This window comes from Megascapheus bottae, chromosome 32 (genome assembly GCF_031878675.1).
Source record: "Megascapheus bottae isolate mThoBot1 chromosome 32, mThoBot2.hap1, whole genome shotgun sequence".
NCBI classification, from domain to species: domain Eukaryota; kingdom Metazoa; phylum Chordata; class Mammalia; order Rodentia; family Geomyidae; genus Megascapheus; species Megascapheus bottae.
Window position 1 is genome coordinate 10,306,026 of NC_143540.1, and position 19,129 is coordinate 10,325,154.

The 19,129-nt window shown below is 60.4% G+C and overlaps 1 protein-coding gene across 1 annotated transcript in view; it reads right to left on the reverse strand.

The window, feature by feature from the left end:
- Nbeal2 (neurobeachin like 2) overlaps nucleotides 1-19,129 on the reverse strand; it is a 42,672-nt gene that overhangs the window by 4,918 nt on the left and 18,625 nt on the right. Inside the window, exons 12-37 of the mRNA XM_090323504.1 lie at nucleotides 18,815-18,913; nucleotides 17,753-18,345; nucleotides 17,540-17,672; nucleotides 16,204-16,323; nucleotides 15,771-16,092; nucleotides 15,345-15,427; nucleotides 15,164-15,256; nucleotides 14,879-15,053; nucleotides 14,650-14,783; nucleotides 14,148-14,307; nucleotides 13,835-13,937; nucleotides 13,517-13,670; nucleotides 13,253-13,411; nucleotides 12,698-12,857; nucleotides 12,413-12,498; nucleotides 11,752-12,267; nucleotides 9,320-9,498; nucleotides 9,073-9,232; nucleotides 7,976-8,113; nucleotides 7,524-7,883; nucleotides 7,277-7,426; nucleotides 6,007-6,164; nucleotides 5,789-5,913; nucleotides 5,593-5,716; nucleotides 5,235-5,395; nucleotides 4,159-4,490 (exon numbers count right to left, since the gene is read on the reverse strand). Coding sequence (XP_090179630.1) covers nucleotides 4,159-4,490; nucleotides 5,235-5,395; nucleotides 5,593-5,716; nucleotides 5,789-5,913; nucleotides 6,007-6,164; nucleotides 7,277-7,426; nucleotides 7,524-7,883; nucleotides 7,976-8,113; nucleotides 9,073-9,232; nucleotides 9,320-9,498; nucleotides 11,752-12,267; nucleotides 12,413-12,498; nucleotides 12,698-12,857; nucleotides 13,253-13,411; nucleotides 13,517-13,670; nucleotides 13,835-13,937; nucleotides 14,148-14,307; nucleotides 14,650-14,783; nucleotides 14,879-15,053; nucleotides 15,164-15,256; nucleotides 15,345-15,427; nucleotides 15,771-16,092; nucleotides 16,204-16,323; nucleotides 17,540-17,672; nucleotides 17,753-18,345; nucleotides 18,815-18,913 — 4,977 coding nt within the window. The remainder of the gene's footprint in view (nucleotides 1-4,158; nucleotides 4,491-5,234; nucleotides 5,396-5,592; nucleotides 5,717-5,788; nucleotides 5,914-6,006; nucleotides 6,165-7,276; nucleotides 7,427-7,523; nucleotides 7,884-7,975; nucleotides 8,114-9,072; nucleotides 9,233-9,319; nucleotides 9,499-11,751; nucleotides 12,268-12,412; nucleotides 12,499-12,697; nucleotides 12,858-13,252; nucleotides 13,412-13,516; nucleotides 13,671-13,834; nucleotides 13,938-14,147; nucleotides 14,308-14,649; nucleotides 14,784-14,878; nucleotides 15,054-15,163; nucleotides 15,257-15,344; nucleotides 15,428-15,770; nucleotides 16,093-16,203; nucleotides 16,324-17,539; nucleotides 17,673-17,752; nucleotides 18,346-18,814; nucleotides 18,914-19,129) is intronic.

Genomic DNA, 19,129 nt, shown 5'->3' on the forward strand with positions numbered 1-19,129 from the left:
CCCCCCCACCAGGTGAGTATCCCCCACCTGGTGAGTATCCCCCCACCTGGTGAGTATCCCCCACCTGGAGAGTATCCCCCCCACCTGGTGAGTATCCCCCCACCTGGTGAGTATCCCCCACCTGGTGATTATCCCCCCCACCTGGTGAGTATCCCCCACCTGGTGAGTATCCCCCCACCTGGTGAGTATCCCCCACCTGGTGAGTATCCCCCCACATGGAGAGTATCCCCCACCTGGTGAGTATCCCCCACCTGGAGAGTATCCCCCACCTGGAGAGTATCCCCCACCTGGAGAGTATCCCCCCACCTGGGTGAGTATCCCCCACCTGGAGAGTATCCCCACACCTGGAGAGTATCCCCACACCTGGAGAGTATCCCCCCCACCTGGAGAGTATCCCCCACCTGGTGATTATCCCCCCCACCTGGTGAGTATCCCCCACCTGGTGAGTATCCCCCCACCTGGTGAGTATTCCCCACCTGGAGAGTATCCCCCCCACCTGGTGATTATCCCCCCCACCTGGTGAGTATCCCCCACCTGCTGAGTATCCCCCCACCTGGTGAGTATCCCCCCACCTGGAGAGTATCCCCCACCTGGTGAGTATCCCCCACCTGGTGAGTATCCCCCACCTGGAGAGTATCCCCCACCTGGAGAGTATCCCCCACCTGGAGAGTATCCCCCCCACCTGGAGAGTATCCCCCCACCTGGGTGAGTATCCCCCACCTGGAGAGTATCCCCACACCTGGAGAGTATCCCCCACCTGGAGAGTATCCCCCCCACCTGGAGAGTATCCCCCCACCTGGGTGAGTATCCCCCACCTGGGTGAGTATCCCCCACCTGGAGAGTATCCCCACACCTGGAGAGTATCCCCCACCTGGAGAGTATCCCCCACCTGGAGAGTATCCCCCCCACCTGGAGAGTATCCCCCACCTGGAGAGTATCCCCCACCTGGAGAGTATCCCCCACCTGGAGAGTATCCCCCACCTGGTGAGTATCCCCCACCTGGAGAGTATCCCCCCACCTGGAGAGTATCCCCCACCTGGTGAGTATCCCCCCACCTGGTGAGTATCCCCCACCTGGTGAGTATCCCCCACCTGGAGAGTATCCCCCCCACCTGGAGAGTATCCCCCCCACCTGGAGAGTATCCCCCACCTGGTGAGTATCTCCCACCTGGTGAGTATCCCCCCCACCTGGTGAGTATCCCCCCCACCTGGAGAGTATCCCCCCCACCTGGAGAGTATCCCCCCCACCTGGAGAGTATCCCCCCCACCTGGAGAGTATCCCCCCCACCTGGAGAGTATCCCCCACCTGGTGAGTATCCCCCCCACCTGGTGAGTATCCCCCACCTGGTGAGTATCCCCCCACCTGGTGAGTATCCCCCACCTGGAGAGTATCCCCCACCTGGAGAGTATCCCCCACCTGGAGAGTATCCCCCCCACCTGGTGAGTATCCCCCCACCTGGTGAGTATCCCCCACCTGGTGAGTATCCCACACCTGGAGAGTATCCCCCCACCTGGAGAGTATCCCCCCCACCTGGAGAGTATCTCCCCCACCTGGAGAGTATCTCCCCCACCTGGAGAGTATCCCCCCCACCTGGTGAGTATCCCCACACCTGGTGAGTATCCCCCACCTGGTGAGTATCCCCCACCTGGTGAGTATCCCCCACCTGGAGAGTATCCCCCACCTGGAGAGTATCCCCCCCACCTGGAGAGTATCCCCCCACCTGGGTGAGTATCCCCCACCTGGAGAGTATCCCCCCACCTGGAGAGTATCCCCCCACCTGGAGAGTATCCCCCACCTGGAGAGTATCCCCCCACCTGGAGAGTATCCCCCACCTGGTGAGTATCCCCCCACCTGGTGAGTATCCCCCCCACCTGGAGAGTATCCCCCCACCTGGAGAGTATCCCCCCACCTGGGTGAGTATCCCCCACCTGGAGAGTATCCCCACACCTGGAGAGTATCCCCCCCACCTGGAGAGTATCCCCCACCTGGAGAGTATCCCCCACCTGGTGAGTATCCCCCCACCTGGTGAGTATCCCCCACCTGGAGAGTATCCCCCCCACCTGGAGAGTATCCCCCCCACCTGGAGAGTATCCCCCCCACCTGGAGAGTATCCCCACACCTGGAGAGTATCCCCCACCTGGAGAGTATCCCCCACCTGGTGAGTATCTCCCACCTGGTGAGTATCCCCCCCACCTGGTGAGTATCCCCCACCTGGTGAGTATCCCCCACCTGGTGAGTATCCCCCCACCTGGTGAGTATCCCCCACCTGGAGAGTATCCCCCACCTGGAGAGTATCCCCCCCACCTGGTGAGTATCCCCCCCACCTGGTGAGTATCCCCCCACCTGGTGAGTATCCCCCACCTGGTGAGTATCCCCCACCTGGAGAGTATCCCCCACCTGGAGAGTATCCCCCCCACCTGGAGAGTATCCCCCCCACCTGGTGAGTATCCCCCACCTGGTGAGTATCCCCACACCTGGTGAGTATCCCCACACCTGGTGAGTATCCCCCACCTGGAGAGTATCCCCCCACCTGGAGAGTATCCCCCCACCTGGAGAGTATCCCCCACCTGGAGAGTATCCCCCCCACCTGGAGAGTATCCCCCCACCTGGGTGAGTATCCCCCACCTGGAGAGTATCCCCACACCTGGAGAGTATCCCCACACCTGGAGAGTATCCCCCAACCTGGAGAGTATCCCCCCCACCTGGAGAGTATCCCCACACCTGGAGAGTATCCCCCCCACCTGGAGAGTATCCCCCCACCTGGAGAGTATCCCCCCACCTGGGTGAGTATCCCCCACCTGGAGAGTATCCCCACACCTGGAGAGTATCCCCCCCACCTGGAGAGTATCCCCCCCACCTGGAGAGTATCCCCCACCTGGAGAGTATCCCCCACCTGGTGAGTATCCCCCCACCTGGTGAGTATCCCCCACCTGGTGAGTATCCCCCACCTGGAGAGTATCCCCCACCTGGAGAGTATCCCCCACCTGGAGAGTATCCCCCCCACCTGGAGAGTATCCCCCCCACCTGGAGAGTATCCCCCCCACCTGGTGAGTATCCCCCACCTGGTGAGTATCCCCCCACCTGGTGAGTATCCCCCACCTGGTGAGTATCCCCCACCTGGAGAGTATCCCCCACCTGGAGAGTATCCCCCACCTGGAGAGTATCCCCCCCACCTGGAGAGTATCCCCCCCACCTGGAGAGTATCCCCCCCACCTGGTGAGTATCCCCCACCTGGTGAGTATCCCCCCACCTGGTGAGTATCCCCCACCTGGTGAGTATCCCCCACCTGGAGAGTATCCCCCACCTGGAGAGTATCCCCCACCTGGAGAGTATCCCCCCCACCTGGAGAGTATCCCCCCCACCTGGAGAGTATCCCCCCACCTGGGTGAGTATCCCCCACCTGGAGAGTATCCCCACACCTGGAGAGTATCCCCACACCTGGAGAGTATCCCCCACCTGGAGAGTATCCCCCCCACCTGGAGAGTATCCCCCCCACCTGGAGAGTATCCCCACACCTGGAGAGTATCCCCCACCTGGAGAGTATCCCCCACCTGGTGAGTATCCCCCCACCTGGAGAGTATCCCCCACCTGGAGAGTATCCCCCACCTGGAGAGTATCCCCCACCTGGTGAGTATCCCCCCACCTGGTGAGTATCCCCCACCTGGAGAGTATCCCCACACCTGGAGAGTATCCCCCCACCTGGAGAGTATCCCCCCCACCTGGAGAGTATCCCCCCCACCTGGTGAGTATCCCCCCCACCTGGAGAGTATCCCCCCCACCTGGAGAGTATTCCCCCCATCTGGAGAGTATCCCCACACCTGGTGAGTATCCCCACACCTGGTGAGTATCCCCCACCTGGTGAGTATCCCCCCACCTGGAGAGTATCCCCCCCACCTGGAGAGTATCCCCCACCTGGAGAGTATCCCCCACCTGGAGAGTATCCCCCCCACCTGGAGAGTATCCCCCACCTGGAGAGTATCCCCACACCTGGTGAGTATCCCCCCCACCTGGAGAGTATCCCCTCCACCTGGTGAGTATCTCCCCACCTGGAGAGTATCCCCCCACCTGGTGAGTATCCCCCCCACCTGGAGAGTATCCCCCACCTGGAGAGTATCCCCCCACCTGGTGAGTATCCCCCACCTGGAGAGTATCCCCCACCTGGGTGAGGCCCGAGGCTCGCAGCATGTCGGGCGGGGAGCGGCAGCTCAGGTAGCCCTGGGCTGGCGGGCGCAGGCGCAGGAGCCACGAGTACACCTGGTTCCGCACGTGCGAGTGAGGCGGCGGCGGGGAGCGGGGGTCCGGGGCGGGGGCCGCGGTGGGGCTGGGGGTGGGGGTGGAGACCCGGGCCCCCGCCGCCTGGCTCGGGAAGTTGAGGAAGTAGTTGGACTGGTCCAGGAAGAAGAGCTCCAGGGCCGAGCGCCGCAGGTTGAACCGCCGCAGGTGCACCTCGCGCAGCTGGGCCAGGGGTCGCCGGAAGTCGTGCCCGATGCCTGCGGGGCGGGCGGAAGGTCGGAGGGATGGACGGGGGGATGGACGGAGGGATGGACGGGTGGACGGAGGGATGGACAGAGGGATGGATGGAGGGATGGACGGGTAGAAGGAGGAATGGACGGAGGAATGGATGGAGGGAGGGATGGAGGGATGGGTGGACGGAGAGATGGACGGGTGGACGGACGGAGGGATGGACGGGTGGACGGAGGGATAGACGGAGGGATGGATGGAGGGATGGACGGGTAGAAGGAGGAATGGACGGAGGAATGGACGGAGAGATGGACGGGTGGACGGAAGGAGGGATGGACGGGTGGACGGAGGGATAGATGGAGGGATGGAGGGATGGACCGACGAATGGGTGGATGGAGGGATGGACGGAGGGATGGATGGATGGACAGAGGAAGGGACGGGTTGATGGAGGGATGGACAGAGGGAGGGATGGAGGGATGGACCGATGGACGGGTGGATGGAGGGATGGACGGGTGGATGGAGGGATGGACGGGTGGACGGAGGAATAGATGGAGGGATGGACTGACGAATGGGTGGATGGAGGGATGGACGGATGGACAGAGGAAGGGACGGGTTGATGGAGGGATGGACAGAGGGAGGGATGGACGGAGGGATGGAGGGAGGGATGGAGGGATGGACCGATGGATGGGTGGATGGAGGGATGGACGGAGGGATGGACGGAGGGAGGGACGGGTCAGGGCTGCCCCCGCCGCCCCCTCTCCCCGCCCGCTCACCCTCCTCCGTCTCCACGCGCTCCGCGCTGCCGTCGTAGAAGTACAGGTTCTGGGTGGTGACCTCCAGCACACCCGGGACCACGGCCACCACCGTCACCAGCTGGCACTCAGTCGACAGGACCAGCTTCTCCCGCTGCTCGTCCGCGTCCACCACCTCTACCCTGGGGGGGGGGCTGCGTGGGTCGGGGTCTCCCGGCCGTCCTGCCGGCCCCTCGGGGGAGAGTGCACACACGGACACGCATCTCCAAGGGACTGTCTGAAAATCCCGGGTGGGGGCCGCGGCTCCTGAGAGCGCGAGGCAGCAGCGCCCGGGCCGCGAGTTCGAGCCCCGCGACCGAAGGAGAAAGGAAGGACTCACGGCGCGTCCAGCACGGCCAGCTCCTCCTCGCCGAGCTGGTCCTCTTGCGGGGCGCTGACCTTGGCCTCTTTGGTCACGGCCAGGGGCATGGCGGCCTCCTCCGAGGGCGTCGGGGGCACCTCGCCTAGGGGAGGGCGGGGGGCTCAGCACGGGCCGGCCGCGGCGCCCGGACCCGGGCCCGGACCCCTCCTCTCACCCAGGTTGTCCCGCAGGGCGCTGGCCTCCAGGTGCGGGTCGAAGTGATGGTTGGGGACCAGCTTCAGGCGCATGCGCGAATACGTCTCGGCGCAGGACAGCTTCCAGTGGGGTACGGGGGGGTCCCTGCGGACGAGTCCCCGGTGGTGGTGGTGGAGGGGGCTCCCCCCACCCTCCTCCGCCCTCCCCTCGGCCCCCCTGCCCCTCCCCCACCTCTACCTCAGCGCCCAGGCCCCGCGAGGCCCCGACAGCTGGCGCCACAGTGCGCCCCAGTGCAGCGAGGCCGTGGCGTGCTGCGCCGCCTGCTGCTTCAGCCACGTCCCGTGGCGCAGCCCCTCCGCGCGTGCGCGCCGCTGCGCGGGCTCCGACACCAGCTCCTGCGGGGGGGGGCGGGGAAGAGGGGGCTCCAGGGTCAGTTCCGGGGGGAGGGGGCTGGATGTGCAGGGTCAGTCCCGGGGGTGGGGGGGGTCTGGATGTGCAGGGTCAGTCCCGGGGGGAGGGGGCTGGGTGTGCAGGGTCAGTCCCGGGGGTGGGGGGGGTCTGGATGTGCAGGGTCAGTCCCGGGGGGAGGGGTTCTGGATGTGCAGGGTCAGTCCCGGGGGGGAGGGGGCTGGGCGTGCAGGGTCAGTCCCTGGGTCGCAGGAGAGGGGTTCTGGATGTGCAGGGTCAGTTCCGGGGGGGAGGGGGCTGGGCGTGCAGGGTCAGTCCCGGGGGTGGGGGGGGGTCTGGATGTGCAGGGTCAGTCCCGGGGGGAGGGGTTCTGGATGTGCAGGGTCAGTCCCGGGGGGGAGGGGGCTGGGAGTGCAGGGTCAGTCCCGGGGGTGGGGGGTGGGGTCTGGATGTGCAGGGTCAGTCCCGGGGGTTGGGGGGGGGGTCTGGATGTGCAGGGTCAGTCCCGGGGGGGAGGGGTTCTGGATGTGCAGGGTCAGTCCCGGGGGGGAGGGGGCTGGGCGTGCAGGGTCAGTCCCGGGGGTGGGGGGTGGGGTCTGGATGTGCAGGGTCAGTCCCAGGGGGGGGGTCTGGATGTGCAGGGTCAGTCCCGGGAGTGGGGGGGGGTCTGGATGTGCAGGGTCAGTCCCGGGGGGGAGGGGTTCTGGATGTGCAGGGTCAGTCCCGGGGGCGGGGGGGGGGGTTCTGGATGTGCAGGGTCAGTCCCGGGGGTGGGGGGGGGTTCTGGATGTGCAGGGTCAGTCCCGGTAGGGCTGGGCACTGTCCCCAAGTTCCTCCTGCTCAAGGCTGGCATTCTACGGTGTCTCGGGGCAGTGGGGGGCGCGGGGGGGGGGGGGACAGCTCCGCATTCATCCGAGGTGAGGGTCTCACCAGTCTTCTTTTCCAGGCTGGCTTCCAACCTCGAGACTCAAGATCTCAGCCTCCCCAGTAGTGAGGATGAGGGGGTGAGCCACCGGCCCCGCCTGCCTCTGTCACGGGGCCATCTCCCCCCTGGCACACACACCCCACGGGACCTGTCCCATGGCCGTGGGCCACACACCTGGAAGGCCCGACGACACTGGGCCAGTTCATGCTGGCGTCGCAGGCCGCAGCTCATGAGGGTGTCATAACACGTGTTCCAGAACCCTGACATGAGGTCGTGGCTCTTGGCGTACGTGTCCATCTCAAACTGGGACATGGTGGGCTGCACCTGGGAGAATTGAGCAGAGAGAGAGAGAGAATGTGGCATGCAAGGCCTGGGATCCACACCCCATCATCATGTCTCCCCACTCCCGCTGCGTGGCTACCTGCTTGTCGATGTAGTGGCGCCATTCTGGGGTAGCACAGAAAGCCTGGAAGTCCTCAAAGAATGTGGGGCTGCCATTGGTTGGGGGCAGGGAGGGCAGCCCCCACTGGAGCCCCAGCGGCTCATAGGCGCGGTCCAGCAGCGTTCGCACCAGGGGCACAAGCCAGGAGCATCGTTCAGAGGCCGAGGCGGCCGTGGGCCGGCTCTGCCCAGACCTGGCCAGGAGCTCCGGGGACGGGGGCTTCAGAGCCCGGCCAAGGGCGGCCTCCAGCTTGGACAGCACATAGCACGCCTCTTCCCGGCGGACGGGCACGGTTGTCTGCAGGAGCGTGTGCAGTTTCACGTAGGCCTGGGCGTGCAGCTGTGGGTGGGGTGCAAGGGGAAAAAAAAACGAGAACATCATCTGTCCGTTCTCACCGACCGCCCCTGCTCCACACACGCCGCCACACTCACCTGCGGGTCCTCCAGCAGGATGTAGCCGAGCACGAGACGCAGACCGATTTGTGCCAGCTCGCGGAGGTCAGCCAAACCATTGGCCAGATGCGGCCAGGCCCCCAAGCGATCCAGCAGGCTACACACGCCTTCGAACAGCTGCCGTGAACAAAACACACATGACACCACACAAAGCCGTGGGGGGCAAACACTCGGCCATAGACCACGTGGGGTGGGTCTGGGTTTTTGTTGTTGTTGTTGTCAGTTAAGGGACCTGAACTCTGGGCCTGGGCGCTGTCCCTGAGCTCTACAGCTCAAGGCTACCACCCTACCTCTTGAGCCACAGAGCCACTTTTGGTTTTCTGGTGGTAGGTCCGATAAAAGTCTCAGGGACTTTAGTGCTTAGGTGGGCTTTGAACACCCATCCTCACATCTTAGCCTCAAGTGGCTAGGATCAGAGGCCTGAGCCGCTCAGCTCGGGGTTCATTCTCTGTTGTGGTATTGTTTTGAGTTTGCGATCTTATCGGGGCTCGAACTGAAAGCTGGGACAGTATCCCTTAACTTTTCCTCTTCTATGGTTCAAGTGCAGTGCTCTATGCTCTGTCACTAGATCCGTGACTCCACTTCTGGCCTTTTGGTGATTTGTCGGCAATCTCAAGTCTCAACAGATCCCAGCTGGTTCTGAACTGGGATCCTCAGATCTCAACCCCATCCCAAGTAGCTATGATTACAGGCATGAGCTAGATGGGGCTCCGGGCTTAGCAGTAGAGAGCTCCCCCAGCACGCATGAAGCCCTGGGGTCGATACCTAGGTACTGCAGACATGGAAAAGGCCAGAACACTTGCCTTGAGAAAGCTCAAGAACAGGGCCCATGGGGCCGAGAGTTTGGCCTAGTGGTAGAGTGCTTGCCTAGCATGCACAAAGACCCGGGTTCAATTCCTCGGTACCACATACATAGCAAAAAGGCGGAAGTGGTGCTGAGGCTCAAATGGCAGAGCTCTGGCCTTGAGAAAGCCCAAGGACAGTGCTCAGGCCCTGAGCCCAAGCCCAGGACTGGCAAAAAAAAAATAAAGAACAGGGCCCAGGCCCTGAGTTCAAGTCCCCACTTTGAGGCGTACCTTCTCGCTCCACAGCTCCTGGTTCCCGTGGCCTTCTGCACACAGGAAGTCTTGGAGCAGGCGAAGCAGCCAGAGTGCCTGCTGGGTAAGAGAGGCCAGGCCTCCGGCAGAGACCTCCTTCATGTCATTCAGGGCCGACTCCAGCATCATCTCCAGGAGGCTGGGGCGAGAGGACGTGGCTTGGGAAGGATACCTGTTCTCACCTGTGCTTCCCAGCCACCCCCTCCACCCCTCTGCACGCCCTCACCTGCGTTTGATGCAGTCTGGGGGCCGCACGAGAGTGGCCGAAGCCCCCAGCTGGGTGAGCGCAGAGAAGACCTGGCCGCGCTCTCGCCAGGCCGCCTCGTCACGGCCCTCCACGCCCCTCCACATCACAGAGAAGAGCACGTTGGTGAGCAGGTTGCACAGCTCCTCTTCAGGGGTCTGCTGTGGGAATGAGAAGGTTGGGGCTCAGGCCTGTCAACCTAGCTACTGACAGAGCATGAGATCAGAGGTTCAAAGTCAGCGCGGGCAGGAAAGTCCAGGAGACTCTGATCTCCAATGAACCATTAGAAAACCAGAAGTGGTGCTGTGGCTCAAAGCGGTAGAGTGCTAGTCTTGAGCTGAAGAGCTCAGAGAGCACCCAGGCCCTGAGTTCAAGCCCCACGACCGACAAAAGGGAAAAAAGAATGTTCAGAATGGAATCAGGTGGCTGCCGCCACCACCACCACAGCCCTGAAATTCAGTAGGTAGGAAAGGCAGGAGGCACAGCATTCAGCTCCGAGCTAGCCTACCACCACAGGTCCAGAAGAAAGGTAGAGGAGCTCAAGACACTGCTTGAATCGTAGAGAAAAAAATCTAGGCTTTTAGGCCAGGAGTTTGGCCTGGCAGTAGAGTGCTTGACCAGCATGTGTGATGCCTCATTACCACCAATGCAGAAAAAAAACCACAAGTGGCATTATGGCTCAAGAGTTAGAGCGCCAGCCTTGAGAAAGCTCAAGGACAGTGCCCAGGTCCTGAGTTCAAGCCCCACGACTAGGAAAAAAAAAAAACAACAACAAAAAAGACTGTTTGCCAGACACGATGGTGCATGGCTGTAATATCCGCTATTCAGGAGGTAGAGATAGTGAGGACTGGGGTCTGAGCCAGCCCCCCACAAAAAGTTAACAAGATCCTTGCCTCAACTAACAGGTTAGGTGTGATGATGGACACTGTGATCCCAGGTGTATAAGGAGATATAGAAGGGAGGATTCAGGGGGCCCAGAGTTTGGCCTAGTGGTAGAGTACTTGCCTAGCAAGCACAAAGACCCGGGTTCGATTCCTAGGTACCACATATATAGAAAAAAGCCGCAAGTGGTGCTGAGGCTCAAGTGATAGAGCTCTGACCTTGAGAAAGTCCAAGGACAATGCTCAGCCCCTGAGCTCGAGCCCAGGACTGGAAAAAAAAAAAAAGAAGGGAGAATTCTTTTCCAGCATTTTGCCAGTCTTGGGGCTTGAACTCAAAGCCTGGGTACTGTCCTTGGGTACTATTTTTTTTTTTTTTTTGCTCAAGGCTAAGCATTCTGCCTCTTGAGCTACAGCACTACTTCTGGGTTTTGTTGTTTTGTTTTTTGTGGGTCGTGGGGCTTGAACTTGGCAGGGGCACTGTCCCTGAGATCTTCAGCTCAAGGCTACCCACCCTACCCCTGAGTCAAGCCCCACTTCCGGTTTTCTAGAGGTTCATTAGAGTAAGAGCCTCAGGTTCTTCTGTGCCTGGGCTGGCTTTGAACCTTGATCCTTAGATCTCAGCTTCCTGAGTGGCTAGGATGACAGGCGTGAGCCACCGCGTCCAGCACTTCTGGCTTTTTCTGTGTATGTGGTACCGAAGACTCAAACCCCTAGGCGTTATGCTGCTAGGGAAGCACTTTAACACTAGGCCATGCTCCTGGCTCAAGATCCAGCAAATTTGAGTCCCTGAGTTTATATCTCAGTATGGAAAGTACTGAGTTCATATCTCAGTTCTCAAAAGGAAAAAAAAGTGGAGGAAGTAAGGAGGGGTGGGAGTGAGAAAAGGTAGAAAATCAGTCAAGAAGTTCTCTGGAAGAATGCCATTGAAAGAGCCATGGCCCATCCCCAGTCCAGAAGCAAGCAGCAGGCAGGGCCTTCCAGACTGTGCTACCATTGGGCCCTGTAAGGGCTGTGTGTGTGTGTGTGTGTATTGGGGCTCAAACTCAAGGCCTGGGCACTGTCCCTTAGCTTTTTCACAAGGCTGATGCTCTACCACTTGAGCCATGGCGCCACTTCCAACATTTTCCGTGTATGTAGTACTGAGGATTCGAACCCAGATCTTCATGCATGCTAAGCAAGCACTCTATCACTAGGCCTTGCTCCTGGCCTCAGAATTCTTCCCTTCAGTGACCCATCAGAAAACCAGAAGCAGTGCTCTGGCTCAATATGGTCGAGTGCTCTACTTAAGCTGAGGAGCTCAGGGTCCAGTGTTCAAGCCCCATAATCACCAAAGACGTAAAGTCTCATAGACTTAACGATTTGGGTTGGCTTTGAACAACGATCCCTCTCTCTATCTGTCTGTCTCTGTTTCTCTTTCTCTCTCCCTCCCTTAATCCCTTGCTCTGACTCCATGGTTCCAAAAGCATGGCTGAGAGCTGGCAGTCCAACTTCCCTCCAGGGGTATAGTGTAGTGGTGGAGGGCGGGCACCTCACCTGAGGGTTGCTGGCATTAGAGGCGTCATCTCCGCCCACGATGGGCTCCAGGAGGCTTCCGTCCTCCAGGACGTTGGAGAGACTGGAGCTGTGGTGGCCATGAGCGGTAGGGAAGGGCCGGGGCCCGTCCAGGGGTGAAGGCGTGCCAGGCTGGCTGGCTGGGGTCACTGTCCCGCTGCCGCTGCCCCCACCAGCTGTAGCCCCCGAACTCACGCTGGCCCGATCAGGCCCCAGATCGAAGGGTGTGCAGAATGGTGGGAGGGCATGATAAAAGGAATCTGAGTCTGGGCTGGGGACATCAGAGGGGAGGAAGACATCCGGAGGTTCAGGAGGTGATTCGACGGGCGGTGGGGATGGGGCCAGCTCCGGGGAACTGAGAGGCTCTGGACAGAAGACTTGGGGCCCACCGGCCGTGGGAGCCTCCAGGATGTAGAGCCGTGTCAACACATCCTGCCAGCCAGCCTGTCGGGCCAGGAGTCGCACCACGTCTGGCCGTCCATAGATGAGGTAGAAGAGCTGTCAGGGTTGGATATGGCAGGAAGAGAGGTCCACGGAATGTCCAGGGGCCTCTGGAGACACCTCTTCCTCACAGCGGGGAAAGATACCTCCCAGAGGGAGGCTAACCTCCCGCTCCCCTTCCAACACTTCTAGCCTCACGAACCTGGCGACAGAGGTCAAGGCGGACGCCGAGGTCAGCCCGCAGGGACAACTGTATGATGGCCAGCAGATCTGAGAGGTTCAGGCAATCTGGAAGGACAGTGGAGTGGGGGTAGCTCAATAGGGTGTTTGCCAAACAAAGGCAAGGCCCTGAGTTCGATCCCCAGTACTACCCGAAGCAAAATAATAGTCCTTACATGGATCTCTCCCTCCTCCCACTAGCCTCGTTCCCTTCAGTTCCCAAATCGGATCTGCCTCGTAGCCCCCCTTTCCCCAATCCAGGTCATACCTGCCCCCAGGAAGAGTTTATAAAGGCCCCTGCAGAGCTGAGGGGAGACAGGACCCTCGGGCAGGCAGGCGACAAGACCCCGGAGACCAGTTTCCCGTAGCCGGAGGCGCTGGCGGCTCCGTTCAGGCAACCGTTCATCCTGTTGCAGCCTGCGCAGGATCTGGGGGGGGGGTAGCGTCATTTGGGGGACCGGCATCACACTCGGGGACTTCATCTAGGGGCCCAGAGAGTCACTGTACGGGCGTGTAGCTCCCAGAATGGCCTCTTGGGGCCACTGACCCTGGCCGAGGGACTTAGAAATTGGAATGCCAGGATCAGGGAAAGATCCGTCAGGCTGGGTACGTGGCCTGGTGGTAACAGTGCTCGGCTAACACGTGTGAAACCCTGAGTTCGATTCCTCGCTACTACATGCACAGAAAAGGCCAGGAGCGATGCCGTGGTTCAAGTGGTAAGGTGCTAGCCTTGAGAAGGCTCAGGGACGGTGCTCAGGCCCTGAGTTCAAGACCCAAGACTGGCCAAAAACCAAAACCTAAATCAAAAAACCACTCAGTGTACCTTGCAGACAGGATCGGGCAGTGGAGACGGAGACCTCGGCCTCACCAGCAGAGCGAGCAGCACCTCAAGGTTCCCTGGCTCCAACAGGAAGACAGCCAAGGCCTCTTGTGCCGGGGAGCCCTGGAGTAGAGCCAGCAGCACGTCCAGGGCACCCACCACCTGGGGTGGACAGATATCTCCATCTGGATGGGGCAGCGTCCCCCGCCTCTCCGATCCACACCCCTCGCTCGCTCAAGGCTCACCGCATCCCCACCACCAGCTCACCTGGTTGTCATCCCTGACAGCTGCCAGGAAATTCAGCACCGCCTGCAGGTCCTCCTCAGAGAAGCTTCGCGCCAGGACCTCCCGGGCCAGACCCAGAAGAGACGTCTGCACCATGCGCAGGTCGTCAGCCGCCAGGGGGCGCTCGTGTTGCGGGCTGGACAGGCCAGGGCCAGCCAGAGGTCCCGAGAGGAGGGGAAGAGTGAGGGAGCGAGTGAGAAGGGGCAGGTGAGCTGGAGTGGCACATCCATCACAGGGGTCTCTGAAGCCAGGAGCTGCCATGTCACCCCTGCACACACACACACCCGCTCATCGTCACACCTGTAATGGGTGCGCAGGGCGTCCAGGATAAACTGGACCCCGTACTTCTTCCGAAGCTTCTGTCGGCGCTCACGGAAAATGCTGGACATGTACTGGATATGGCCTGAATGGGCATGCGCAGAGGGCTCTGGGTGGGGCCGTGCCCCCTTGCCCGCTCTCCCGAGACCAGGCTGAATCCCCATGGCACACAGCCAGATCTTCATCCTCTTCTTTGTAATCACCCACGATAGGGTTCTTCACTTTCTCATCCCCACCCCCCCTCCCCGCCCCGCATCGGCTCTCTAGCCAGGCGTCCCTGCCCCCCCTCACCTACCGAGGCGCACGGCAAAGTCACTGAGGCTCCAGAGGTGAAAGTTGAAGAGCAGATGCTGGTAGAGGAGGTATAAGAGGGGCCCGCTGTTTTCAGCCGCCACTTGCTCCATGAGCAGCTGGGCAGACATGAGAACGTTCATGTCCATAGCCCAGCTGGGTACCTGGGGGAGGAGAAGGGGGCTGGGTTGAGATGTCAGGCTCTGATGACCCCCTGGTCTAGCCACTCAGCCCTCCCCTGTCCCGGCAGGGAAGGATAGCCGCAAACACAACCATCCCTACCCCTTGAGCCACGGCGCCACTTCCAGTTTTCCAGTGATTAATTGGAGATAAGAGTCTCACGGTTAGTGCCGGGGCTGGCTCTGAACCGAGATCCTCAGATCTCAGCCTCCTGAGAAGCTAGGATTTCCAGGCATGAGCCACCTTCACCCGGCCCATCCCACCCCACTGCATCATTTCCAGAGGTGCCGCCTCTCCGCCACCTTTTCCTCGTCCGGGGGCCTCACCTTTCGTAGGAGAGCCCCGAGGATGGCAGGCCCCTGGCACTGCACCAGGCTCTCCTGGTTCACAGGGTGGCCCTGCAGAAAGTTCCGCAGCATCAGCAGGAAGGCAGCCACCGCGTTTCTCTCCATCCGCTCCTCTGCCAGCCACGGGAAGGGGACAGATGTAGGTCAAGGGCCTGCTGACAGCCACCGCTGTGAGCTTTTCCTCTGTGACCCAGGCCCTGACATTTACCTGAAGACTTGCCCAGTGGGAGAAGCAGACCCTGGATGTCATGGCCAGAGGTCAGTTCAGGCCCTATGAGGTCATGGGTTTCGGCTGGACCAGCCTCGGCCTCTTGGGGCTGTGGAGCCACTCGTTCCAGGAGGGGCAGCAGGGCACCTATGCCCCCAACACAGTTGATCACATCCTGGGGAGAAGGGAACGGTTGGGGAAATGACTCAGGAAACGGCTCCCAGCCGGCATCCCCTCCTCCCCTGCCCTGCATGGCTAGGTCTGGGGCGCACACAGGCCACACACCTTCACGTCCCACGTCTCCACTCTGTGACCCGTCAGGCGGCCATCCAGTCCCTGGCTGGGGGACAGGTCCAGACAGATATTGTTTTTGCAGGCCTGGGGCAGGGTGGTTGGGGGGACGAGGTCAACTGCTGGGTGATGAGGATCAGAGACAGAATGGGGGAGCCGGCACCCCACCCAATACCTGAGGCGAGTAATGCAAGAGGAGCTTGGCCCCGAGTTCCTGGAGTTCACCCTCGGGCTTGAAGGGCGCAGGCTCATTGGGTCCTGGAGAGGAACAGAGAGGCCCCGGGTCTCTCGTCAAGCCAGGGCCTGAGGGCCTGAGGGCCTGCCGCCTCCCCACCTGTCGGTCATGCTAGCTGCTCTGGAGGCTGAGATCCGAGGATCACAATTCAAATCCAGCCCGATTCACCTGGCAGGTGGGTGTGAGCTTATCTGGCTGGCTGGGCTCTTTAGAGACACCGAAGCAGTGGAGCTGTGGCTCCAGTGGTCCCCGAGTTCAAGCCCCAAGATCGGCACAAAAACCAAAACCAGCATATGGCCGGGGGGATGATGCTCCTGATCTGAGACGGGGGAGGGCTGGAGGGGGAGGGGAGACACGACCACATACCCAGTGCGTACAGACTCCGCAAGGTGGCCGCTTGGAGAGCTTCGTGAAAGATGGTCACGACGCCCAGCTCGCCCTCCAGGGATGTGGGGCTGCCCCACCTCGTGTCCTGTGTCCCTGCGAGGGTGGCGCTGACACTGCCCTCTGCTGGGGAGCTTACAGACCCGGATCCCCAGCCTGGCCCCGTGGAGGCAGGGACGGAATAGGAGCGGGTGAGAGAGGGGTGAGTGGGCGCGAGGGTGGGAGGCACCAGTGGTGAGGGTGGCCCCGTGGTGGTGGTGGTCGTACGGTGACCGGCAGAACCAATGCAGCAGGAAGAGAAAGGCTGTGGGGTCGAGGGTAGAGGCGGGAGCTCAGGTGGCCGTACCGCCTGGAGCTCTGACTACATCCGGTTCTTCACGGCGTCTCCCCTTCCCACACCCCCGTCAGGACACACCTCACCCAGCGATGGGCAGCGAAGCGGTGCCGTTTTGATCAGATGGCCATCTTTGTACACATGGACCAGATTTTGGCTGAAAGGCCGGCGCCCAGGCACATGGATGACGGCCACGGAGTGCTGGAAGAGAAGCCGTGAGAACATCAAGCTGAGAATTAGGAGCGTAGCCTGGCAGTAAAGTGCTCACCTAGCACGCATGAAGCCCTGGGTTCGGGTCCTCAGTACTGCACACACAGGAAAAAAAAAAGCCAGAAGTGGTATTGTGACTCAAGCGGTAGAGCACTAGCCCTGATGAAGCTCAAGGACAGCACCCAGGATCTGAGTTCAAGACCCACTACCAACAACAAAAAAAAAGGCTGGGAGTTTGGCCTAGTGGTAGAGTGCTTGCTTGGCATGCACAAAGACCCGGGTTCGATTCCTTGGTATCACATACATAGAAAAACTGGCACGGGTAGTAGAACTCTAGACTTTAGAAAACCCAAGGATAGAGGCCGGGAGTTTGGCCTAGTGGTTAAAGTGCTTGCCTAGCATGCACGAAGACCCAGGTTCGATTCCTCGGTACCACATACATAGAAAAAAGCTGGAAGTGGTGCTGAGGCTCAAGTGGTAGAGCTCAAGCCTTGAGAAAGTCCAAGGACAGTGCTCAGACCATGAGTTCAAGCCCAGGACTGGCAAAAAAGAAAATACACAAAACACAACGTACACACACACAAACTACCACCACCACCACCACTTAGAACCTGGTCTCCCTTCCCACACTGGGCCACATGAGAAACGTGAATCATGAGAAGCTAGGCACCACTGGTTCCTGGCTATCTGGGATGATAAGATCTGAGAACTGTGGTTCAAAGCCAGTCTGGGTAGAAAAGTAGCCCAGATCTCTATCTCCAGTTAACTAGCACAAAACTATCAATGGAACTGTGGCTCCAGTAGGAAAGCACCCAAATCTTGAACAAGTAAATCTAAGAGTACCCAGACCGTGAGTTCAGGCCCCAGTACCAGCACCCCCACCCCTCCCTCCAAAAAAAAGAGAAGAAGAAGAAGAGCCAGGTACCTTTTTCATACCTATAATCCTAAAATCCAAACTACTCAGGAGCCTGAGTTCCGAAGATTGTGGTTCAAAGCCCACTTGGGTTGGAATATCTGTGAGAATGATCTACGAAGCACCACCAAAAAACCGGAAATAGAGCTGTGATTCAATATGGTAGAGCACTGGTCCTGAGCAAAAAGAGCTCAGGGACAATGCCCAGGCCCTGTGTTCAAGCCTCGTGAAATATGAGAGAAAAAGAGAGAGGAAGACAGACAGATAGACAGACAGACAGTCATAGGAACTCACCCAGGCAGAGTCAGCAAAGGACACTTCGGGTAAGCTCACGGTCATATAGTCTTTCCGAGTGCACACAGCCACCACCAGGGACCCAGCTGCCGTGAAAAAGGCCTCAAACCCTGAGCCGCTGCTGGTAAAAAAGCTGAGGACAAGCAAGAGGGTTAAACCCGCTTCCTCCCTCCCGCTCCGGCAATGGATCCCCAGGAGAGGGGGGTCACCCACCTGTAGAGCTGCTTCCGCTGCAATGGCTGGGTGGGAGTGGAGGCAGAGGCTGTATTGGTGGGGTGCAGACAGAGCCAGGCGTGGAAGGTAAAGGCAGGCCCTGGCCAGCGCTGCACTGGGGGAACCATAATGCCTGCCATGCTGGGAGTAAGATCAAAGTAGCGCAGGGCACGTGTGGGACCCCGAGATCGGGCCATGCCCGAGAGTGCTCGGATGACGGAGCCGGCGTGTTGAGCCTCCTGAGCCTCGGATGCTGAGTCCAGCCCCGGTGGGGGACACAGCAGGCGACGCAGCTCTGAGGGTCTCAGGGACACATGGCCCAGAGCTTGTAGCAGTGCCAGCAGCTGCTCCTGACAGCGGGCTCCCAGGGCCATGCTCGTGTTAAGTGTCTCCAGCAGGTGACCTACCAGGCCTGCCTGCACACAGGTGGCCCGGCTGGCAGGACAGCTGTCACAGAGCCACCGGAGGCGCCGAGCCAGGAAGAGCCGAAGCTCGGCCGTGGGCAATGCCGGCAGCCACTGCAGCAGCAGCAGCACAGGCTGCTCGTTGCGGACAGGTGGAGGCGGGCGTGCGCTGTGGTCACCCTCCGCTGCCTGTGAGTGGAGAGAAGGGGACAGGCTTTTTTTTTTTTTTTGCCAGTCCTGGGGCATGAACTCAGGGCCTGAGCACCGTCCTTGAGCCTTCTCAAAGCCAGCGCTCTGCTGCTTGAGCCGCAGCACCACTTCTGGCTTTTTCCACATAGGTGGTACAGAGGAATCGAACCCGGGACTTTGTGTGTGCTAGGCTGGTGCTCTGCCTCTAGGCCACAGTGAGGTGTGTGTGCTACCCTCAGCCCGCTCAAGGTCAGAGCTTCTACTGGTCCTCACCATAGCCCAGCACGCCCATTCTAGGATGGTCAGTTTCTAGGATCTATGCCCATTCTAGGATGGTCAGTTTCTAGGATCGGCTGACCTCCAGGACACAGCCTCCCGGCCTCTGTGGACACAGGTTTGGGGCCTGACTTCCTCCTTCCCTTGGTGGGGAGGCGGGGCTTCGGGAGCTGCGCTCTAAGCCCAATCTCACCATATTCAGCAGCTCATGCAAAAGGCGCTGGGTAGGGGGCCCGTGGCTCTGAAGGACCTCCTGCAGGTGCTGGTAGCCGATGCGTTCCTTGAACACCTCCTACGGAATCATGGGAAAGAAGAGAGTGTGCATGTGCAGGCCCCAGGAAAGTTCACTCCACAGGAAGGAAGCCAGGAGAACCAGCCACCCTTTTAGGCCACCCTTGTCTGGCTTTGCTTTTTTTTTTTTTTTTTTGGTGCCTGTCCTGAAGCTTGAACTTAAGAGTTTATTATTCAGGCTGGTGTTCTACCACTTGAGCCATTACTTCACTTGCTG